Source organism: Aotus nancymaae, unplaced genomic scaffold (genome assembly GCF_030222135.1).
Source record: "Aotus nancymaae isolate 86718 unplaced genomic scaffold, 86718_ANA_hifiasm-v0.15.2.pri h1tg000029l, whole genome shotgun sequence".
NCBI lineage: Eukaryota > Metazoa > Chordata > Mammalia > Primates > Aotidae > Aotus > Aotus nancymaae.
Genome location: NW_026988442.1, coordinates 7,918,209 through 7,941,996, shown reverse-complemented (window position 1 = coordinate 7,941,996; position 23,788 = coordinate 7,918,209). Strand labels below are relative to the sequence as shown.

The window sequence follows — 23,788 nt, the reverse complement described above, 5'->3', positions numbered from 1 at the left end:
CCCCAGCCGCGGAAACCCATGTCTAGTCCCACCATTTAGTGGGACTACTGGGGCTGTCGCGAAAATTGAACCGGTTGGGGTAACATCTAACCTGGAGTACCCCGAAAGCGCCGGTCGGTTCCGCTTGGGGGCCCCACTCCCCTCCCACCTCCTACGCTAGGCGCTCCGCCTGCGAATGACGTATTGTTGCTGCTCAGCGCAGCCAGGCGCGGGGCGGGGAGGCTGCGGGGTCGAAATCCTGGCCCACGATTGGGCGAATCCTGGCCCACGGCCTGCCAACCGCGTGACCTCGAACGAGTTAATGAACTTCACACCTCAACGTCCAGGTCTGTAAAATGGGATACCTAACGCAGACAGCACAGCGCAGCTGGGTTTAGCAAACTTCCGGGGGCCGGTTTGGCAAACTCCCGGTCCCTATCGGTGATCGCAGGTGACGACAAGCTGCGGGGGGTCCTGCGGAGGCCACCCTAGGGCTTTGCTGCCGCCTTTGGAGTGTGGAACTCCAAATCATGTCCCGAGAGGCGGATTTCGGGAGGCCAGGATCCTCGCCCCAGGGTGATGTGCGGGGGTGTGGGATAAACCCTAATTCCTCCGGCCCACCCAAAGCCTGGAAATCCAGCCTCCGCGCCTCCAGCCCGTGGGCCCCGCCCTCGATCCCGCCCTCCTCTAACCCGCTACCCCATTGGTGGCGTCCAGCGGCGCGGCCGCTGTTATTTTTCGAATATATAAGGAGGTGGAAGTGGCAGCTGCAACTAGAGGCTTTCCAGGCTGGTGCCTGAACCCTGCGTCCCTCTCACCCCACCCTCCCCGCATCCCTCTTCTCCCTCGCGCCCGGCCCTGTGGCTCTTCCTCCCTCCCTTCCTCCCTCCCTCCCTCCCTCCCTTTCCCCCGCCACCCCGCGCCCGCTGCTTCCCTCGGCCCAGCCAGCTGTCCCGGCGTCTGTTGGAGGCCCTGTGCCTGGCCCTCCAACCAGCCTTCTGCCGGCCCCGCGGCGATGGAGGTGCCCCAGCCCGAGCCCGCGCCAGGCTCGGCTCTCAGTCCAGCCGGCGTGCGCGGTGGCGCCCAGCGTCCCGGCCACCTCCCGGGCCTCCTGCTGGGACCTCACGGGCTCATAGGGTCCCCAGTGCGCGCGGCCGTTTCCTCGCCGGTCACCACCCTCACCCAGACCATGCACGACCTCGCCGGGCTCGGCAGGTAGGACACCCCAAGAAGGCTGGATATGGGAGTGAGAGGCCCGGACTGGAGTCCTGGGCCCCCTGGAGAACTGAGCGTGGTATCCGAATCCAGGAGGTGGAGTCCGGGGGAGGCGTCCTGGGCAGTGGAGAGGTATGCCCTTGTCCCTTTATGGGGCCCAGGACATGGGAGGTGAAACCTGGGCTGTGCCTCCCACACCCTCCAGGTGACCTGCTCTTGGTCCACACGAGCCTGTCCGAGTCTTCTTTCCCCTCACTCCCTCCTCCCTCAGTGTGCCTCCACCACGCTGCCTCCCTAATCTCTACCCAAATAGCCACCATTTTTGCCTCAGGATGGGAATCCCAAGCCTGGAGGGGGAACTTGAGGGTGGCAGAGCCATGGAGCACTCACACATCCATGCCCCTGCTCCCTCCACCCCAGTTCTGCGCCCAGAGTTGAGGCAATTAAGAATACACTGATCCTGCTCCCTAAGTCTGCAAGGGGAGAGCTGGGTTGTCCCAGTAGGAGAACCTGGTCTTATTCCATCCTTCAGGAAGGGTCCTGGAAAGGTGGGGGTCTGACAGTTTAGGGGAAGGCCCTCCGGGGCAGCTCTGCTAGACCACCAAGCCCTAAGATGGCCTCCAGCCAGGCTGCCTTGCTCACAGCCTGGTCTCACCTTCCCTTGCTCCTGGGAGGACCTTTCCTAAACCAGTCAACAAAGAGAAGCTACTTTGGGGCCTCTGTAGAATGAGGCTGCCTTGACCTGAGAAGAGGGCCGGCCCTTGGGGCCATCACTTTCCCGGTGTAGTGTTTCGCTCAGTTCTTTTCTCAGTGAGGGAGTGGGAATGTGGGCCAGCAAAGCCTTGAGCCCCACATTTACCTTTCTCCTTTCCTGGGTCCCTGTTCCCTTCCCAGTGAAACCCCAGAGAGTCAGGTAGGGACCCTACTCTTCTGTAGCCGCAGCCGGCTGACATGCCTATCCCTGTCGCGACGGGCATCTGAATCCTCCCTGTCGTCTGAATCCTCTGAATCTTCTGATGCAGGTGAGGCCCAGGGGGGCCAGGGGAGGTCTGCCAGTGCCAGGAGAGTTTTCGGGGGCTGCCTGGGCCTCCCGATTTCCCTGCTGGTCAAACTAACATCCTCCCCACAACCTGGTGGGCCCAGGAGCCGCTCCCCCACCCTCCACAGAGATGGGAGGAAGGCACACCTCTTGTGGGGCTCACCACACCCAATGCAGACTGGCTGAGTGGGTGGGAGGGTGGGGCCCTCTACGGGAGATGAGATCTCACCTATGGAAAACAACGCACCAAAGTTCCTAAACCACAGCCCTACCTGGGAAGCACTCAGGGCTGAGAGTTGGTCTTTAGAACCTTCTTATTCTATAACCTCTTCTTTGAAAAGCTGTTGTCTCGTAGTAAACAGGGAGTGGAGCCCTGTACTATTTGGGGGATAATGTGTCAGCCCTCAGGGTCCATGTTTGGGTTTTTGTTTCATTTTCTAATGTGTCAGAGTCCAAACTAGAAACGGGTTTTTTTCTTCTTATTGGGACATGGTGGGGGAAAGGATACAGAAAGTGCCACAACTCTCAAACCAAGGTGCTCCGTCCCCTCAGGTCTCTGCATGGACTCCCCCAGCCCTATGGACCCCCAGATGGCGGAGCAGAAGTGAGTATTGAAGGGAATGACTACTACCAAGTAGTCAGCACCTGCCTTTGAGAATCCCAGTTCTAGCAGAAACTCACCCGGGAGACCTGGGAAAGCGGACAGACCATGGGGTGCCTTCAGGATCTCCGTGGGCGGGGGGACTCACTGACCTATTCAGGCCTTGGGATTCTGCTCCCTGTCTCAGAGAAGGATCTGCTCTCATGAGAGCCAACCAAGAGTGGGCTCAGGGACAGGGATGGTGGGGACAGTGGCCACTGGGAGAGCAAATGCTAGAGACTACGTGTCTTGCAGGAATACAAGTCCAGTGTACGTCCTGTTTTTCTTCTCGTCTATACCCATTTTTTTTGTTTGTTTGTTTGTTTTTGCGGAATACCCATTTTGTTTTCTGTGAAATATCACAATTTAAAAATATGATCCAACTAATTCAAAACTTTAACTCACTCTAGGCCAAACAAAACACGGTTGCCTGCAGACTGATTTGGCTCTTGGCCCATCAGCAGCCTCTGACTTTGATGACAGTTGACCCTCTGGCCAGCCCTGGTCTGGGCCCTTTGTGCAAGGGAATGGAGAGAAAGTGGGCTCTGGCCTGGACAGACACCACCCTCCTTGGCTGTGGGCATGGGAGGTGTCTTCCAGGGCACAGCTGTTCCCATCCAGTTGTTAAAGCCCAAGCAGTGGGACAGCTGCCAGCCATTAGTAGTGACAGCTGGGCATCCCTAGCCTGTGCTGGGGACTGTGGCTTTGGGTTTAGAACAGTGACTTGTCTTACCTCCCATTGCCTTTGATCAGACTGGGCTGGGCTGCAGATTGGTTCACAAACAGGAAATGGGTGGGGTGGGGGGACTGCAGGTTGGTTTTGGTGGCAGCACAGAGCAGTCTTGCCCTACCCCCAAGGCCCATGTGCAGACAGAAAGCAAGCCAATGAAAGTGGTCATTGCTGTGCCCAACCAACCTGATGCCAGGTTGGTTGGGCACAGCAGCACCAGGGGGGGCATCCCCCTCACACTTTATCCCTGAGTGGTTCCCTGCCCCACACCTGCTTTAACAGTTATACAGAGTTTCTCAGAAAGCAGCTGTGTGTGTGTGTGTGTGTGTGTGTGTGTGTGTGTCTACGTAAAAAGCTCCATGTGGCAGGTGGTCTCCTGTAACACGGCGGGAGGGCGGGGCCTATATACAGAAGCTTATGCAGTGGCCTCAGAGGGAACATGTGTTGGAATTCCTTGCCTGCTGGCCTCTTCTAAGGCAGGAGGAGGGGGTGGGAACAGAGGCTGTACCCTGGAAAATTCTGTAGGAGGGAAGAGCCCTAAAGCAGGCCCCAGTCCTGGGAGGACTGGGAGCCAGGCCAGCTCCTCACAGGGGGAAGGAAGCCTAACCTTGCCGGTGTCCAGGCCCTGGAGACACCCACATTGCTGGGTGCCCCTGGCCTATCATCATAGGTTGGATGGATGCCTTTTCTGGCAGCCATATGGCCCCGCTGAGGTGATTTGCATACAGGTGGAAGGCCTGGTGCAGGCTGGCGAGACTGTTGCCTTGGTGACGCTGCCCCGACCCTGTGACCTCCCCCAGCTGTCTCTATCACTGCCATTCTCTGGGCTTTCTTTCAATCAGGGTAGCCTTTAAAATTCCAGGCTGCCTCTTATCTCTCCCCTCCCCAATACCTGGGCCCCCTGATGGTGGGCGTTCTTCCTACCTCACCCCTTGCACTGGCCCAGACTGGGGACCTGGTGCTGGGGACTGGGGGCCTGGTGCTGGGGAGGGTGATGGATGCAAAGGGAGGATGGGTTCCATGGGACCCTTTTCTGTCCTAGGTTTGAACAGGCCATCCAGGCAGCCAGCCGGGTCATTCAAAAGTAAGTGTTTCCGGGCCTCTTCCATCTACCATAGGCTTTCCCCCAGGACGTACAGGGGTCTGGAAGGGCATACCAAATGCTCTCAGTCCCTGCCCTGCCTCTCCCAGCCCTCACCTGTCCCCATTTCCTCCTGTAGCGAGCATTTTGCCATCAGACGCTTCCAGTCTATGCCGGTGAGTGTCTTCGAGGCCTGACTGAGGCTTAGACATGCTGGCCAGGCATGGGGTAGATGGGCAGGAGGCATCCAGGGATCACCTCCCTGGTGCGGCTTTCCAGGGAACCTGAAAGGGACACCTCCCAGCTGGGTGTCCCCAGGCAGCCTGTGGGAGATGGGGTTTCAGAGGTAGATAGGCAAGTGGGAGGAGCTGGAGGAGAGATAGAGAAGGTAGGGCCTAGGCTGGGGCCGGAGGAGTGCAGCTTTCATTCCTCTGCCTGCTGCCCTGCCTGGCTCTCTAGGTGAGGCTGCTGGGCCACAGCCCTGTGCTTCGGAACATCACCAACTCCCAGGCACCCGACGGCTGGAGGAAGAGCGAGGCCGGCGGTGGAGCTGCCAGCAGCTCTGGGGAAGACAAGGAGAACGTGCGCTTCTGGAAGGCCGGGATGGGAGCTCTCTGGGGAGAGGAAGGGGCATGCTGGGGTAGTTCCCTGGCATGTGAGGACCCTCCTCTCTCATCTTGGCTGCAGGATGGATTTGTCTTCAAGATGCCATGGAAGCCCACACATCCTACCTCTGCCCATGCTCTGGCAGAGTGGGCCAGCCGCAGGGAAGCCTTTGCCCAGAGGCCCAGCTCGGCCCCCGACCTGATGGTACATCCAGAGAGCTGGCCCCTGGCAGGAGTCTGGGGAGGCAACTTGGGGGAAGAGGAGGGTGGCCTGAACCCCCAGGCACTGGGAACTTTTCCTCAGGAGGATGGGGGCAGAAACCGTCCCCACCTCTAAGTCTGTGTCTGTCATGTGGACAGTGTCTCACTCCTGAGCGGAAGATGGACGTAGAGGAGCTCAGCCCCATGGCCCGAGGTCGCTTCTCTCTGACCCCTGCCAAGGGGGATACCGAGGAAGATGATGGATTTGTGGACATCCTGGAGAGTGACTTAAAGGTAAACAGCCTTGCCCTGCCAGGCGCCTACCTCCCCATCCCTGAGTATGCCCAAAAGAAGAGAGCGCTGAGCCCCTGTAGCAGGACCGTGACCTCATTCCAGTGTCAGAAGAAGCATTTGAGGTAACTGAGTCACAGCGTAACCTCTGGCCAACCAGAGAAGAGCAGGTGGCTGGTGCCACAGTGGAGGGAAGGTTGGGTAGGGGGAGCTTCTCACCTCAGCCTGGGGCTTTCCAGGGAACCTGAAAGCTGTGCTGGAGGATTCGGGGACTGGAGGGGTTTGGCCTGTGCGTGTGGGTGTGACCCTGTCCTTACTAATCTGGCCTCAGGACGATGATGCAGTCCCCCCGGGCATGGAGAGCCTCATTAGCGCCCCACTGGTCAAGACCTTGGAAAAGGAAGAGGAGCAGGTGGGCCTCTGGGATGGCCCCCTCTGAATTTGGAGGCATGGGGTCCATCCTACCCTCTGGTGGGATTTGAGGGATGGGGTGGGGCCTGGGCACTCTGATCCCTGATCTGTTGTCCCTGCCAGGACCTCGTCATGTACAGCAAGTGCCAGCGGCTCTTCCGCTCTCCATCCATGCCCTGCAGCGTGATCCGGCCCATCCTCAAGAGGCTGGAGCGGCCCCAGGACAGGGACACGCCTGTGCAGAATAAGCGGAGGCGGAGCGTGACCCCTCCAGAGGAGCAGCAGGAGCCTGAGGAACCTGTGAGTGCCTTCCTCCTGGGCCCACTTTGGTATACACCTGGGCGGCCACCTCCTTGACTAAGTTTGTGGCAGAGGGCAGGTGGCAGCCTGGGCATGGCAGGGAAATGGGGGTACCAGCCAGACAGGGCACTGAGGGGCAGCCCCACCCCTGACCCTGGCCTCCATCTGACTCACTTTCCAGAAAGCCCGAGTCCTCCGCTCAAAATCACTGTGTCATGATGAGATCGAGAACCTCCTGGACAGTGACCACCGAGAGCTGATTGGAGATTACTCTAAGGTACCTGTGGCATCAAAGGGGCCTGGGGGGCTGGACCTCTTACTGACTAGGAACCCTCTAGCCCAGGGGCTGCTTGGGTTCCTCCCTCTCTCTCAGAGCCCTCATTTTATTTGTCCTTTGTATCATTTTTTTTTTCTTTTGAGATGGAGTCTTGCTCCCATCCTGCAGGCTGAAGTGCAGTGGCATGATCTCGGCTCACTGCAACCTCTGTCTCCTGGGTTCAAGCAATTCTCCTTCCTCAGCCTCCCAAGTAGTTGGGACTACAGGCATGTGCCACCATGCCCAGCTAATTTTTGTATTTTTAGCAGAGACAGGTTTTCGCCATGTTGGCCAGGCTGGTCTTGAAATCCTGACCTCAGGCGATCCACCCGCCTTGGCCTCTCAAAGTGCTGGGATTACAGGCGTGAGCCACCACGTGGGTTGTCCTTTGTATCTTTTTATCCTTTGTTCTTACATAGACTCCTCCCTCTGGCCCTCCTTGGTCCCCTGACTCTACCTCAAGTCAGTCCAGCCATCTGTTGTATCTCCATCTTATTTCCATGCTCACACCTAGCTTGGAACCCCCTCATGCCTCACCTGTGGGCTTGGCAGAGGGTAGGGAGCAGCAGAGTGTGGGGTTCATCTCTTCCATTTCCCTTTTTTGTTTTCCTTTCCCCTTGGAAGGTTGTTCCCTGGGTGTCAGACCCAAGAGGTGCCTCTCAGTTGCTGTGGGAACCAGAGCTGAGTCTGAAGGCCAAAGCAGGTGTGGCCTCTGGGCTTGAAAATGAAACTTCATCCTTTTCAGGCTCCTGGTCTTACCAATTTAACTTTCTCCTCTCTCCCACATCCCTTCCCTTCCCTTCAGGCCTTCCTCCTACAGACTGTCGATGGAAAGCACCAAGACGCTCCTGGTCTTACCAATTTAACTTTCTCCTCTCTCCCGCATCCCTTCCCTTCCCTTCAGGCCTTCCTCCTACAGACTGTCGATGGAAAGCACCAAGACCTCAAGTACATCTCACCAGAAACGGTAAACAACATTGCACTATTTTCTGGGCGCATTTAGGACTGCAGCTCCGTTGTTGACCTTCCCTGGGGACGGGCTGCATGGACTAGGCCAGAGGACAGGCTAGGGCCACGCGCCAACTGCCAGCCTGACCGACCCCCATGACCTCCTACAGATGGTGGCCCTGTTGATGGGCAAGTTCAGCAACATCGTGGAGAAGTTTGTGATTGTGGACTGCAGATACCCCTATGAGTATGAAGGTGGGCACATCAAGGTAAGGTGGGGAGAGGCCTTGAAGATCCCACCTGGTTTAGGTCCTTGCTCTGCCAAGAGAGTGAATGGAGGACTGGTACTTCCTCTCATGGGGAGTTCCTGACCAGTAAGAGGAGGACAGGGACTGCAGGGGGAGGAGCCTGCCTCCTGGGAGGGGCCCAGGGCTGTGCCTGACCTCTGGCTCCCCTGGCAGACTGCGGTGAACTTGCCCCTGGAACGAGACGCCGAGAACTTCCTGTTGCAGAGCCCCATCACACCCTGTAGCCTGGACAAGAGAGTCATCCTCATTTTCCACTGTGAATTCTCATCTGAGCGTGGGCCCCGCATGTGAGTCCCAGCTCCACCCAGCCAGCTACTGTTTGCCCCAGCCTTCCCTGCCCAGGCTCATATGTGCTGGCACCATTGTGATGGCCAGGGGTGCGAGTCCAGGCACTCCTCTGTCCCACCTGATGGCCTGGAGCTGACCTCAGCCCCTCTTCACAGTGCATGGTACCCACCTCTCTTCCCCCTCACTGTCCTGCCTATCAGGCCTCATGTCTGCACCCCCATCCTTGCTGCCACCCACCGGAAAATCTGGTTCCAAGTCTCTAGCGGTGCCTTTCTCAAAATCTAAGGGCCCCGTGTCAGTCTTCAGTGACCCTGACCCTTCCAGTGTTCAGTGCTGTTGGTCTCCATTGGAACCTGCTCTGCTGGCATCCACAGCACCTGGGCCTCCCCCACCTCGGCTGAGCTCCTTCTGTCTCTGTTCCTGCTCTGCCTGGCCATCCGTCCTCCCACCCCTACCTCCGCCTGGGTTGCCACTGGTCCATCTGACTGCTAGCGGCTCTCCGGCCTGGCCTCACCCATGTGCTGGGAATCTGCACCCAGATGCCCCTTACAGAGACCTCATCCCTGATGCCCTCCCATTTTCTCCAGGCATCCCAGCACGTGGCACCCACCTCCACTTGGGCACTGGCTTCAGTCTTGGGTCCTCCTCCTCCCTTCTCCCCACCACTGCTCCTCACTGGGTCTTATCCGCGAGTGACCTGAATGGATCACTTGAATTTGGCCCACTTGTCTCCTCTCCTGCTTTTCTTTTCCTGGTCCAGGCACAGATACCGCTAACAAAGATGGTGCAACTGCCTTCTAGAAATGGAGAGCCCATTCCCTTGATTTTACCTCCTTCCTTCCACCTCCCCCACCCTCTTCCGTATAGCCAGACTGATCTGAAAGTGTTCTTGTGATTACATTCCTGTACTCAAGCCTTCTGTGGCTTCCCAGGGCCCTCAAAGGAGTGGATGTGGGGAATAGGTCCCATGATGTACAAGCCACTGTGTGCCCCGCTCTGACCACACCCTGCCCGTGCCATCCCAGGTGCCGTTTCATCAGGGAGCGAGACCGTTCTATCAATGACTACCCCAGCCTCTACTATCCTGAGATGTATATCCTGAAAGGCGGCTACAAGGAGTTCTTCCCTCAGCACCCGGTAGTGTGGGTGGCAAGGCCACCATCTCTGTGTGAGGGTTGGCTTGGCCATTCCCGAGCCCTGGGAAGTGGGGTGGGAGGGTTGGGTCCCTGCCAGAGTTACCCATTCCACTGCATTGACCCCTCCTATCCTGCCCTAGAACTTCTGTGAACCCCAGGACTACCGGCCCATGAACCACGAGGCCTTCAAGGATGAGCTAAAGACCTTCCGCCTGAAGACACGTAGCTGGGCTGGGGAGCGGAGCCGGCGGGAGCTCTGTAGCCGGCTGCAGGACCAGTGAGGGGCCTGCATCAGTCCTGTTACCTCCCTTGCCTTTCAAGGCCTGGAGCCAGCTGCCCTATGGGCCTGCTTGGCTGAGGGCCTGCTGGAGGCCTCAGGTGCTGTCCTTGGGAAAGATGGTGTGGGTGTCCTGCCTGTCTGCCCCAGCCCCGATTCCCCTGTTTCATCCCATCATTTTCCATATCCTGGTGCCCCCACACCCCTGGAAGAGCCCAGTCTGTTGAGTTAGTTAAGCTGGGTTAATACCAGCTTAAAGGCAGTATTTTGTGTCCTCCATGAGCTTTTTTCCTTGTTAGGGTTAACCCTTCATCTTCCTGTGTCCTGAAAAGCTCCTTTGTATGTGTGTCGGCTGAGGCTGAGGGAGAGCCCTGGTCCCCAAAGATGGGTCACAGCTAAATTCCTTCCTGGCCTGGGAGTCAGCTCTCTGCCCTGTGTACCTCCCAGGCCACGGCTGCCCCTAACCTCTGTAGGAACCATGGTATGTCTGCCATGTTGCCCCTTTCTCTTGTTCTCTTTCCTGTCCCACCATATGAGCACCTCCAGCCTGAACAGAAGCTCTTACTCATTCCTGTTTCAGTGTTACCTGCGTGCTTGGTCTGTTTGACTTTATACCCACCTCAGGACACTTTCGTAGGCTATTTAGGTTCCCCTGTCAAATATCAGTTACCCACTTGGTCCCAGTTTCATTGCCCCAGAAAGGGATGTTATTATCCTTGGGGGCTCCCAGGGCAAGGGCTAAGGCCTGAATCATGAGCCTGCTGGAAGCCCAGTCCCTACTGCTGTGAACCCTGGGGCCTGACTGGTCAGAACTTGCTGCTGTCTTGTTGCGGATGGACGCAAGGTTGGATGGATGGATGGATGGATGGATGGATGGATGGGTGGGTGTGTGGGTGTGTGGGTGGATGGGTGGTCATGGATTGCACAGTGCCTTGCACACCCAAACCAGTTGGGAGCGTTTTGGTGAGCATGACAGCCTGCAGCAGGAATATATGTGTGTCTGTTTATGTGGACAAAAATCTTTACACTTAGGGTTTGGAACTATTCAAGAGGAAATGTCACAGAAGCAGCTAAACCAAGGACTGAGCACCCTCTGGATTCTGAATCTCAAGATGGGGGCAGGGCTGTGCTTGAAGGCCCTGCTGAGTCATCTGTTAGGGTCTTGGTTCAATAAAGCACTGAGCAAGTTGAGAAACCAGCATTGTGTCCTGTGGGGCCCTGGGCAAGATGCCAGCACCCTGCCGATGGTGGGATTGGGGTAAGGGACAGGTCAGCAGAGGCTGAAAGAGTTGCTGGAGAGGTGCCGTCAAGCTGTTGTTCCCTCTTCTCCCAATGTTTTCCGTCTCTCAGTGACACTCCTGCCGCCGACTCTGGATTCAACCCCTTCTTCCCCTCACCTGGCCTGCCAAGCACTTCTGGGCTTGCCCTTCCTAAACGCTGCACAAAAGGCAAGAGTGACTTTATCACTCAAGGATCATCAATGGCTCCCCATTGTCCTCGGGATAAATTTAAAGAACTCATGGCATGGCCTTTTAGGATTTGGGCCCTCCCCAGCCTCATCCCCTCAAGAAAGGGAAAGGACCAGTCTGGGATCACAGGCCAAACCCAGATCTCTGAGGAAATCTGAATACCACTACAGGTGGCCCTCCCCACAGCCCCCCACACACAAATTGGAGCTGTGCGAGGGAGGGACTCCTTTGCATCTATATAAATAAGACGCTGTCTTTGATACAAAGTGCACACGTCAGGCGTGATTAGCACTTTCTGGGACAGTTCATCTGTGTTGTGAAGTAGGTGATGCAATGATTATCCCCCCATTTTGCAGATGTGAAAATGGAGGCTGTCTCCTACCAGAGCAGAAAAAGGGGACTCCAGATCCCCATGCTGAGTCTAGAGGACACCTGCCCTGTCTGTAGCTTGTTCTCAAGTTTCTTATGCCCAAGAGCTTGGTCTTCACTCCTGGTTCAGAGCCCTCTGCAAAAGCACAATAGGTGGGGGGTGTTGGATGTGATTTTGGTCTTGGGGCTGGGCTGTGCTCAGGGAGAGAAGGGACCTCAAGGCTCCAGAAGCCTTCTCACCTAGCAGGCCACGGAAAGGCAAATGTTTATTTGGTGAGAGGATTTGCCCCAGAAAAGGGAAAATAGCTGTGCAGACCCCTGAGAAAGGGAGATGGAGGAGGGGAGAGGATGGGCCCCAGGCGTGCTGGCCCATCTGCTCCACCTTGAGTGCTTAGGGGGTCTGGTGAAGCCACCCTCCAACCTGGTTTCACAGAGGAAAGTGGCTCTCAGAAGCTCAGAGGTCACACAGAAGATGTGTAAACAGAGCGGCCATTCCAGCCTGCCCAGAACTTTCTCCCCTCACTTGTCACCCCCCACCTTAGTCCTAGAGCAGCCAGGCAGGTGGGGCTGGGCAGCCTCACTTCTGCTGTGAGTGTTCTCTTCCCACTCTGGGATCAGGCCACGTGGTGAGGAGGAAACATGGGCTGAGTGTCTACAACACCCAAGCCTTGTGCCAAGTGCTGATGTCCGTGGCCACATCTGTCCCCAACGTAACTCACCATCAGAGTCTTAGCTGCAGCCATGGAACACCTAGTATGCTCCAGACACTTTTAGATATAATGTCTCCTAAGCCTACCCAGCAGGTATTCAGCTTATTTTATAGGAGAGATGGGGGTATTGGTCAAGCCAGGAGACAGCTCTTCCTCAAGAGGAGGCCCTGGTGCTGACATCTCCGCTGAGGGAGGCAGGAGCCTGGGCCTGGGAAACCGGGTGCTGTGGGCTTGCCTCTTAGTTTCTGACTTGGGACCCCCCTCTGCTCTGGAAAGTTCAGGGGATGAGGCAGAGGTGCCTCATCTCCCTTCCCCACAGCAGGAGAAGCTATAACTTTCTTCCTGGATGTGCTAAAGGGAAGTGGATCAGGCAGAGAGGCAGTTTAAAATCCCAGGCTGCCAGCCAGTTTTAAAAGTTGTTTAGCTTTGGCCAGGGTGGGGCAGGAATTCCAGCCTGCAGAAGTCCCAAGCAGCCACGTGCTGCCAGCTCACGTGGTTAGAGAGCTGCAAGGGGCTGGGATAAGCACAGAGACCCAGTGGGGGGAACCGTGCTGTCTGGGGGGAAGGGGAAAGAATCTTCATCCACTTCATTGTCTAAATTGTTCACCTGGGAACTTTTGCAATGACAATTTTACAAATTAAGGGTTTTTTTGGTCCGGGCACAGTGGCTCACACCCGTAATCCCAGCACTTTTGAAGGCTGAGGCAGGTGGATCACTTGAGATCAGGCGTTCAAGACCAGCTTGGCCAACACGGTGAAACCCTGTCTCCACTAAAAATACAAAAAGTAACTGGGCTTGGTGGCACATGCCTGTAATCCCAGCAACTCAAGAGGCTGAGGCAGGAGAATCACTTGAACCCAGGAGGTGGAGGTTACAGTGAGCCAAGATGGCACCACTGCACTCCAGCCTGGGCGACAGAGGAAGATTCCATCTCGGGGAAAAAAAAGAAAGAAAAACTTACATGCCGTAGAATTAAGTCTTCCTTTTTATTAGTATATGTGCTGCCAAAGTTAGGGCTAAAATTCCCCCTTTTGAGTGTACAGTTCTGTGAGTTTTGACAAATATATAGTTGTGTAACCCCCACCACAATTGTGATATAGAACATATTCATCCTACCTTCGATGGATTATTTGGGCCTGTTACAAAGTGTGCTGGAGATATACCCAGGAGTGGAGTACTGGGTTACCATGTGTACATTTAACTCTGGTATTTTTCACACGGTTGTCCAAGGTCCTTACACCAATTTACCTTCCCACCCACAGTGTCCCAGAGTTCTGTTGCTCCACATTCTCGTCAAAATTGGTAAATGTTGCTGGGCACGGTGGCTCACGCCTGTAATCCCAGCACTTTGGGAGGCCGAGGTGGATCACTTGATGCCAGGAGTTCGAGACCAGTGTGGTCAACATAATGAAACCCCATCTCTATTAAAAATACAAAATCTAGCCGGATGTGCTGGTGCGCACCTATAGTCCCAGCTACTTGGGAGGCTGAGGCTCAAGAATTGCTTGATCCCAGGAGGTGGAAGTTGTAGTGAGCTGATATCGTCCCACTGCACTCCCACCTGGGCAACAGAGCGAGACTCTGTCTCAAAAAAAAAAAAAAAAAATTGGTAATTGGTAAATGTTAATTTCACTCCCTTAACCAGAAAATGTGATTGCTGTATCTAGCAAGGCAATCTGTTAGCGGTCAACTGCTGAACCCACATACCGGGATGTGGTGGTGGCAAGCATTTAGGTGTCACAGACCCAGCCTGTTTTCTGACTCTCCTATGTCGAAAGATGAGGCTATATTAGTCTCAGTCTTGATTAGTTCTCAAGTCAGATTCTTCAAAAATCAAAGAGCCTCTCTGGAGTTCATTAGCTGTATGTTAATTGCCTTGAGCCCTTCTGCTGACAACAGCCCACAACCATCTAGAAAACTTAAGATTTCTACAAAGCCTTGATCTTGGAATGGAGCACACAGCCCCTGTTCTCCACAGGCCATGATACTGCTGGTGGTGCACAACAAAGTTTAGACAAGGAGGTGCGTGGCCTGAGCAATCTGGAAATGATCAGAGAGGCCAGTTGCGTAATGACGGAGAAGCTGCTGTTGTGCAGCCATGAAAATCATGCCTGGAGAATGTTCCAGGATGTGAAATTATTCACAATCTATTGTTCAAAGAAGACAGTTGGTTATGGGACAGAAGGTAAGAAGCATTCCCACCCTCCCCACACAGGAGGAGTCTGTATGGGTGCCAAGGGGCACAGTGAGGGTTGCCTCAGCCCCACCCGGCCCATACTGGCATGCACAACCCTGGGAGGAGTGCCAGGCTCTGAGTCAGCGGGGTCTGGGACAGCAGGAGGGGAAGGCGCCTCACGTGGCTGGGCCTCCTCTGCCTCGTGGGGCCTCCTGGCTCTCAGCCCTGCAGGCAGTGTGGCTGTTTGAAAGGACAAATCACTCATGGCCTAGTCCTCCTGGGGCCCAGCCAAGACTAAGTTCCTGAAGGAGGGCTGAAGGGAGGGTACCTCATGCGTCGGGATTGGGAGCACTGGGGAAGGAGGTCATCCAAGCATAGGGCGGGGAGGGAGCTCTCAGGGTTGGGTCACAGAGGATGAACAGTAATGGGGTTGCAGGGATGCTACGGCCTTTCAAAGCTCCAGGGGAAGAGGGCCGAGCCAGCCCTTGGGATGACCATGAGCAGACATGGGGAGACAGGGAAACACAAAGAGAGTAGAAGGGCAGGCTGAAATCTGACATGTACACCTCCAAGGACACGTGTCACATCAGAATAGTCACCAAATCCCACTGGGCCTCTATTTCCTCATGTGTAAAATGGGAATAATATAGAAAAGCTCCTACTTCACAGGGCTGTGGATGGGATCAAATGAGTTGATGTATGCAAAGCACTCAGAACAGGGCCTGCTGATCTTGCCTATAATCCCAGCGCTTTGGGCAGCCAAGGTGAGAGGAACACTTAAGGCCAGGAGTTGGAGACCAGCCTGGGCAACATAAGTAGATTCTGTTTCAAGAAAGAACAGGGGCATCCTACAGCAAGTGCCATACAAGCAGCTGCTTGACCATTATTGCTTACAGCCAATGTGGGGATTGACAGGAGATCAGAGAGGTTAAAGGACATGTCTGAAAACATTTAATTAAAGGAGCCAGTCTGAAGATTTCCTTCCCTTTCTGCACGTGAACAAGATTCTGGGTGATGGATCATGGGAGAAAAGCCCAGCTTGGCAGGGCGAGGTGGCTCCTGCCTGTAACAGGGAGGCTGAGGCAGGTGCATTGCTTGAGCCCAGGAGTTTGAGACCAGCCTGGGCAACAAAGCAACACCCTGTCTGTACAAAAAACTAATTTAAAAATTAGTTGGGGCTGGGTGCGGCGGCTCACGCCTGTAATCCCAGCACTTTGTGAGGTGGATCACAAGGTCTAGAGATCAAAATCATCCTGGCGAACATAGTGAAATCCCATCTCTACTAAAAATACATAAAATTGGCCTGGTGTTATTGTGGGCGCCTGTAATCCCAGCTACTCAGGAGGCTGAGGCAGGAGAATTGCTTGAACCTGGGAGGTGGCAGTTGCAGTGAGCCAAGATCGCGCCATTGCACTCAAGCCTAGGCGACAGAGCAAGACTCTGTCTCAAAAAAAAAAAAAAAAAAAAAAAGTTTGGTGTGGTACCTGCGTGTAGTCCCAGCTACTTGGGAGGCTGAGGTGGGAGAATCACTGGAGCCCAGGGGTCCAGGCTGCAGTGAGTTAAGACTGCACCACTGTGTTTGCTCCAACCTGGGCGACAGAGCAAGACCCTGTGTCTAACCAAATAAGCAAAGCCCAGTTGCGGCGTATAGGAAGCAGCAGCCTATGCAGCAGTACAGGCAGCAGTCAGGAAGATGCAGGTGGAGATCTGGTGGAGACAGAAGATGGGAGAGCTTTCTGAGTGCCCAACTGGAGGCACCCAACACAGAGTGCTGCCGTGTCTGAGATGGTCCAGGGAGGCAGAAGGAAGGGACAGAGATTGCCCAACTTTCGCCTCCTTTTTTCTAGGGCAGCCATAATCTACTCAATTTTAGTCCACCTTGATTTGCAGAAAAGCATACTCCCTTTTCTTCTTAGTTTCCTGCTTTGATCTTTGAGAAAAGGCTAGATACTCTTATCAGGGAGGCATTAAAAAATCTGCTGCTGGGTGGGCACAGTGGCGCACGCCTGTGGTCCCAGCTACTCAGGAGGCTGAGGCGCAAAGGTGGCTCAAGCCCAGGAAGCAGAGGTTGCAGTGAGCCAAGATTGTGCCATTGCACTCCAGCCTGGGTGACAGAGCAAGACCTTGTCTCAAAAAAAAAAAATCCATTGCCTGGGGCTAGCAGATTCTACCTAATTGCTCTCCCCACATTCAGAAATAGGTGGTTGCTGGTCTAGATTGAGGTCTCAGTTTCTTTTATTTTTTATTTTTTTTAAGAGATGGGGTTTCACCATATTGGTCAGGCTGGTCTCGAACTCCTGACGTTGTGATCCGCCCGCCTCACCCTCCCAAAGTGCTGGGATTACAGGCATGAGCTACCATGCCCAGCCTGAGGTCTCAGTTTCTATAAAGATCATCAGTGTGGCTGGGCATGGTAGTAAGTACCTATTAGTCCCAGCTACTGGAGAAACTGAGGTAGGAGGATAGCTTGAGCCTGGGAGTTCAGAGCCATAGGGCGCTATCATCCTGTTTGTGAATAGCCACTACACTCCACCCCGGGCAACATCACAAGACTCCATCACAAAAAAAAAAAAAAAGTCACATCAATGAGTTTCCAGCTCAGCACCAACAGAGCTCCAAAAGGCAAGCCCTGGCTGGGCACGGTGGCTCACACCTGTAATCCTAGCACTTTGGGAGGCCAAGGCTGGAGAATTACTTGAGGTCAGGAGTTTGAGACCAGCCTGGGCAACAGCGTGAGACCTTGTCTCTATAAAAAATTTTTAAAAATTAGCCAAGTGTGGTGGGGTGCACCTGTAGTCCCAGCTACTCAGGAGGCTGAAGCAGGAGGATCACTTGAGTCCAGCAAGTTGAGGCTGCAGTGAGCTGAGACTGCGCCATTGCACTCCAGCCTTGGGGTCAGAGAGAGACCTTGCCTCAGAAAACAAATAAAAAGGCAAGCCAGGCTGCCTCCATTGTGGGGTCAGGCCCCACCCTATGTGGATAGAAAGTGGAAGGCAGGTGGGTGGGAAGAGGGGGAAGGGGCCAATGTGAGGGGGCAGGGAGTGGCTGTGGGCAACCCCCCAACTCGGAGGACCACTGAGAAAAGCAGGGCTGGGGGTGTGGTGATGGGCCCCTCTACCCAGTCAGAGGGAGGGGAAGGGAAAGAGGGAGCGGCGCCTTTACCTAGGTGGGCTGGGCCACAAATCCAACCACCTGTTGCATTCAACTCCTCTAGCTTTTTTTTTTTTAGTGCTTTATTTTACTTTTCTTCCTTCTCACTTTCTTTGTCACACAGACACAATCTCACATTTGTACCCACTGGGTGCCCAGCTCTGCCACAAGCCCTGGGCTAACCCCTGTAAAAAGCCTTACACATGGCTGGGTGTGGTGGCCTCACACCTGTAATCCCAGCACTTTGGGAGGCCAAGGCGGGCAGATCACGAGGTCAGGAGTTTGAGACCAGCCTGGCCAACATGGTGAAACTCCCATCTTCACAAAAATATAAAAATTAGCCAGGCATGGTGGCAGGGGACTGTAATCCCAGCTACTCAGGGAGGCTGAGGCAGGAGAATCACCTGAACCTGGGAGGTGGTTGCAGTGAGCCAAGATCACACCATTGCACTCCAGCTTGGGTGACAGAGCAAGACTCTGTCTCAAAACAAACAAAAAGCCTCAGCCAGGCATGATGGCTCACACCTGTAATCCCAGGCAGATGGATCACGAGGTCAGGAGATCGAGACCATCCTGGCTAACATGGTGAAACCCTGTCTCTGCTAAAAATACAAAAACATTAGCTGGGCGTGGTGGCATGCGCCTGTAGTCCCAGCTACTCAGGAGGCTGAGGCAGGAGAGTCACTTGAACCCAGGAGGCGGAGGTTGCAGTGAGCCGAGATAGCGCCATTGCACTCCAACCTGGCAACAGAGCAAGACTGTGTCTCAAGAGAAAAAAAAAGCCTCATACACATTAACATGCACACACATGGCCCCAACACACTCAGACTCTTCTGTTTTGTCTTCAGGGCAGGTCTGGCAACCACAGGATGTCCTGCCTATTCCCCTGCCCTCTGAGATGCCCCACTTGTTTTTCTGGTGCTGATCAAGTCCTCTCTGATATCTTCCCGTCTGCCACTGGATTAATGGTTGTCAACATTTACTGCTGTACTGAGTGCCTACTCAGTGCCAGGCTCCACCCTGTCCACTTCACATGCTGCATCAATCAGGAGTGCGTTAAGTTGCAGGTAACAGAAACCCCACTCAGCGGTTTAACCACATAAATGTCTGTGCACCTCACTCAACAAGTAGACTCTGCAGCATCTCTGGGGCCAAGGCTCCTTCCTGCCTCACTGTTCTCCACACACAGCTTTTGGTCTTGGGGGCACAAGATGGCTGAGGGCTGCAAAAAGTCAGAGAATGGCACTTAGTCTGCCCCCCTTGTTTGGAAAACAATGGCTTCCCTGAGGCCTCACCCAGGTGGCTCCCACAGTGCTCCACTGGCTGGGAAGGATGCAGAGGTATTTCTGATTGGACCCATGTCCTCTAAAGAAAGGAGGATCAGAGGACCCTGAGTCCAGAAAGGCTGGCTTCTTTTCACCTTCTATTTGCTCTCATCTAGTCCTTATATCCAGAATGTCCTTCCTGCCAGCTGCAGCTACTGAACTCCTACCTCTCCAGAAAGCCCAGTTCAGATGCTCCCTCCTCCATGCAGTCTTCCCAGATTGCTCCTTCAGAGTCCTCCCCAATTCTGAATCTGTTGGTCCTCTTGACTCCTATCTGTCTTGATCATTGTACCTGTCTGGACAGAGCCTGATGAGAATTCTAACTAGCCAGAGGACTTTCCCAGCAGAATGAGTGTATGAGCACACAAATAAATCATGTGTTCTTGCTTTTTTTTTTTTTTTTTTTTTTTTTTGAGACGGAGTTTTGCTCTTGTTAACCCAGGCTGGAGTGCAATGGCGCGATCTCGGCTCACCGCAACCTCCGCCTCCTGGGTTCAGGCAATTCTCCTGCCTCAGCCTCCTGAGTAGCTGGGATTACAGGCACGCGCCACCATGCCCAGCTAATTTTTTGTATTTTTAGTAGAGATGGGGTTTCACCATGTTGACCAGGATGGTCTCGGTCTCTTGACCTTGTGATCCACCCGCCTCGGCCTCCCAAAGTGCTGGGATTACAGGCGTGAGCCACTGCGCCCGGCATGTTCTTGCTTTTAGGCCATGTTTATACTTTTCAATCTTGTTCAAGTCCTCCCCCCACCTACAGTCCTCCCCCAGCCACTCTTACCTCCATGATGGCTGTTCCAGGGAGCAGAGCTCATGTCCCTGATGCCTTTCATTTGTCATTGTGCTGTGTGACTCTGACCACATCAGGGAGCATCTCTGAACCCACTTAGTTATCTGTCAAATGAAATACTATACTCTTAACTTTCTTCTCATACTAAAAACCTCAACTACAATGGAATTCAAACCTTGGGGCAGAGGAAGGATTCTAACACATTCTTATCTTTCAGTTTAAAGGCAGTAAAATTGTTTTAGTGGAATTGTCACAGCCATTATTAAAGTTTTTATTAAATTAAATATATAGAAAAGTGCATATATCAGGCTGGGCGCAGTGGCTTATGCCTGTAATCCCAGCACTTTGGGAGGTCAAGGCAGGCGGATCATAAGGTCAAGAGATCGAGACTATGCTGGCCAACATGGTAAAACCCTGTCTCTACTAAAAATACAAAAAATTATCTGGGCGTGGCAGTGCACACCTGTAGTCCCAGCTACTTGGGAAGCTGAAGCAAGAGAATCACTTTAACCCAGGAGGCGGAGGTTGCATTGAGCCAACATTGCGCCACTGCATTCCAGCCTGACAACAGAGTGAGACTCTGTCTCAAAAAAGAAAAAGAGTTCATAACTCTTTCTGTTTTTTTTTCTTTTTTTGAGTGCAGTCTCACTCTGTTGCCCAGGCTGGAGTGCAGTGGCACGATCTCGGTTTACTGCAACCTCTGTCTCCTGGGTTCAGGAGACAGCCTTCGAGTAGCTGGGATTGCAGGCAACTGCCACCACACCTGGCTAATTTTTGTATTTCTAGTAGAGATGGGTTTTCACATGTTGGCCAGGCTGGTCTTGAACTCCTGACCTTGTGATTTACCTGCCTCCACCTCCTAAAGTGGATTACAGGGATGAGCCACTGTGCCCAGCCAAAAGTGCATGTATCTTAAGTGTCCAGCTTGGTTAATACTTATAAAGAGAATATGCCCATGTAATCACCACCCAGATCAAGACTTGGAATGTGACCGTCTCCTAAAGCTCCATGCCTCTCCAATCACTGCTTCCCCTGGTTACTATCACCATTCTGACTTGTAACGGTACAGCATGGCTTGCCTAGATTTGGACCTTTTATGTTAATGGAGTCACATGGTATGCACACGTTTATGACTGGCTTCTTTCACTGAACATTACGTCTGTGAGAGTCACTCACGTTGCGTATCACTAGTTCTTTTCCTTTACCCTATAGTATTCCAGTGTACGAGTATACCATGATTTATCTATCATTCCATAAATGATGGATATTTGGGTAGTTTCCAGTTTAGGACAATTAAGAGTAAAGATACTATGAATTTTCTATTTGTGTCTTTCAGTGAACAACAGCCCTCATTTCACTCAGGTACACATCAGGAGTGGTGCTGCTGGGTAATGGAGCAGTGAGGTCAGCATGAGTAGCCACTGCTGGGCTTGCTGTTTCAGATGATGTCTGAGCTGGCAGGGGTAGCTATTCCTACTGTACCCAGAACAGACTCTCAGAAGCATGAGTTGGACCCAGGAGAGCCCAGTGGCCAAGGAAAAGGGATCTCCCAGGGCATACCCACAAGCAGCCTCCAGCAAAACCTTCAAGCTAAACCCCCACTCCCACCAGGCTGAGGAAGCCCTCCATGCTACCACCTCCATCTGGGTCTCCCATTGTCCTCTGGAGTAGTGGCTCAAGCCAGCCTCACTGCTGCTTCCTTCACATACCTTACGACGCCAGCCCTCCTGTGGTCAGAAACTTGGTGTTGATTCACTGCCTAAGGAGTAGACAGAGGCTGGGTTACTGTGTTCCAGATGCCAGGTGGCCCCCAGCAACCAGAGCCCTGCTGTAATCAGCTGGTAGACACAAGCCCTGGCTGAGAGGAATAGGGACCAGGAACTGTGCCAACGTCACTTCTCAGCCTCATAGCCTGATGTCTGCAGTATCAGCTCGCTCTGTGGATGCACATCTAGGAAGCAGATGCCCCAGACTTGTATTGACCAGGACCACAAAGATGCTCAGGACACAGGCAGGAAGGGGCGCACTGAGGAGATATGGGATAGATGAGGGGAGCTTCCGGACAAATCCTGGGTCCTCCTTTAGTGGAATCACATCTAATTCCCAAGAAATCATCCAATCCATCATTTGTAACCCACGCCTTAAATTGCCAAACTCAAAAAGAGTGCATTCAGTGCATTTACCTGGAAGTGTGAAGGCCCCACAGCATCTGGGCCTGCCCCGACACACACATATTTATGTGTTGTCACATGCCTTGGCCAGGCCCTGGCCACCTGCAGCTTCCCTTCAGCCACCTCCTAACCTACCCTGGGTCCTATGGCTTAAGGGGCCCAGAGTGCACTTTTCTTAGGGGGTGCTGGCTCTAGGATCCCTGCCTGGCCCACTCTGTCCTGTTCTTTCTTGTCACCAAAGAACATGTTCAAACCAGCTCCAGTCCCGTGTTGTGCATGACCCTGGGGAGTGAAGATGGGAGCCATCAGCACTATTGGTCAGAGCTTCACAGTGGTGCAAAGGCCGCAGCTGAATGCCAACCTGAATACTCAGGTAGCCTGAGCAGGAAGGCTTCCTCCCATTTGGTATGAGTATGTATCTGCAACAGAAATTAAAAGGGCAGGAATGGCGAGGCACAGAGACTCACACCTGTAATCCTAGCACTTTGGGAGGAAGAAGCAGGAGGATCACCTGAGCCCAGGAGTTCGAGACCAGCTTGGGCAATACAGTGAGACATTATCTCTAAAAAAAATCTGAATTAGCTGGGTATGTTGGAGCCTGCCTGTAGTCCCAGCTATTCCAGGGACTGAGGCAGGAGCATTGTTGTGAGGAGGGGTGTTGAGGCTGCAAAATAAAGGCCAGAAAAGGGGATTCTATGCTGGGAGAACAGTCAGTGGGGGAGGCTCCAAGGCACACCTGGGGGACAAGGCTGAAGCCATTCACATGCCAAGAGATAAAGGAGGTACACCTTCATGGTCGCGGTGGGGGTGGTGGTGGTTGGAGGCACATGCAAGGGCAGGCCTTGTGGGACCCCAAACACCTCTGGGCCAAGCCTCCGAGATGGGGCTTTTACCCCATCGTGAGGCTCTAGAAGTTAGTGCCAGAGTGCCCCTTTTAGGTTTACGGTACAAACCTCTTTCCTGTTGTTTTGATGGCCTTCAGTCAAGAAGGGGGCTTGCTCGTCAGCCCTACTAAGCGGTAACCCTGGGTGACACTCTACAGGTTTTCACTGGGGTCCAATGAAGTTGACAAATCTGCCAGGGACACACAGTGACAGAGTTCCGAAGCAGCGTTCGAACCCTTCTGCGCTGAACCGAGTGCGGGAATTAACCCGCTGCAGAAACCCACATCAGAATCTGTGCAAAATACACATATTTGTACTTGAAATTGCGCAAAATACACGTTTCTCTCCAAAGTCATAATTTCCGGGGGTACAGGCCAGGAATGTACATTTGAACACTTGCCCCACTGATTCTCACGCATGTTAGTCAAGTAAGAACTCAGCCCGCAGCCCAAAGCTGCGCGGCCCGGCCTAGGTCCACCCGCCGCCCGCCCCCGAGCCACCTAAAGCCGTAGATGACGCGCCTCGCCCTCCGGGGACAACCAGGCCCCAGCCTCTTCCGCAGACTCCGCGCTCCGGGCCGCGGCGCCCCCTCGCGGCCACCGGGGTAGGCAGCCTGGGGGTCGGTTGGTCTAAAGCTTCGAGGGGGGAACGCTTCGAGCCCGCACCGGAGTGACCAGCGTGGTCCCCGCCGGCAGCTCGGGGCCGGAGGGTTTCAGTCCCACGCGAGGCCAACCCAAGCCCAGGGTTCAAGAGTAAGTACACGCCGCCTGCACCTGGCTCCCGCAGCGCCGCCCTGGACGTGACCCCGAGAGCGTCAGCGGCGCACGCGCCCGCGACTGACGTGCGCAGGCGCCCACGGGCTGCGTAGCCGCCATTGCTCTCCTGCCGCTGAGGGGAGCGCTTGTTAGCAGTCGGAGGGCCTGGACAGAAGGCTCAGTGCGACGCCTCGACGACAGCGGCCCGGAGCTGCAGGAGCAA

The 23,788-nt window shown here is 54.2% G+C and overlaps 1 protein-coding gene across 4 annotated transcripts; it reads left to right on the top strand.

The window, feature by feature from the left end:
* Window positions 1–204: 204 nt before the first annotated feature.
* CDC25B (cell division cycle 25B) lies at window positions 205–10,963 on the top strand. Of its 4 annotated transcripts, XM_012455369.3 has the most exons (17): window positions 995–1,194; window positions 2,089–2,216; window positions 2,786–2,837; window positions 4,646–4,687; window positions 4,824–4,860; window positions 5,144–5,266; window positions 5,372–5,494; window positions 5,650–5,784; window positions 6,113–6,193; window positions 6,316–6,492; window positions 6,674–6,769; window positions 7,713–7,775; window positions 7,927–8,025; window positions 8,218–8,351; window positions 9,378–9,489; window positions 9,629–10,609; window positions 10,798–10,963. In XM_012455369.3, the coding sequence occupies exons 1-16, from the start codon at window positions 995–997 to the stop codon at window positions 9,767–9,769; spliced, it is 1,743 nt and encodes a 580-aa protein (XP_012310792.2). In that variant the 3' UTR covers window positions 9,770–10,609; window positions 10,798–10,963. The 4 variants fall into 4 exon arrangements, with proteins under 4 accessions (XP_012310794.2, XP_012310792.2, XP_064238339.1 ...); XM_012455371.2 differs by lacking the exon at window positions 995–1,194 and adding an exon at window positions 205–326 and having other exon boundaries at window positions 5,144–5,494; XM_064382269.1 differs by having other exon boundaries at window positions 5,144–5,494; window positions 9,629–9,866.
* The last annotated feature ends 12,825 nt before the right edge of the window (window positions 10,964–23,788 follow it).

What these genes read in the sequence shown, in the direction of transcription:
- CDC25B (XM_064382269.1), top strand. Translation starts at nt 995, where the DNA reads ATGGAGGTGCCCCAGCCCGAGCCCGCGCCAGGCTCGGCTCTCAGTCCA. An exon ending in TGATTGGAGATTACTCTAAG is followed by an intron (nt 6,770 to 7,712) that starts GTACCTGTGGCA and finishes CCTTCCCTTCAG; the next exon opens with GCCTTCCTCCTACAGACTGT. An exon ending in TCTGAGCGTGGGCCCCGCAT is followed by an intron (nt 8,352 to 9,377) that starts GTGAGTCCCAGC and finishes GTGCCATCCCAG; the next exon opens with GTGCCGTTTCATCAGGGAGC.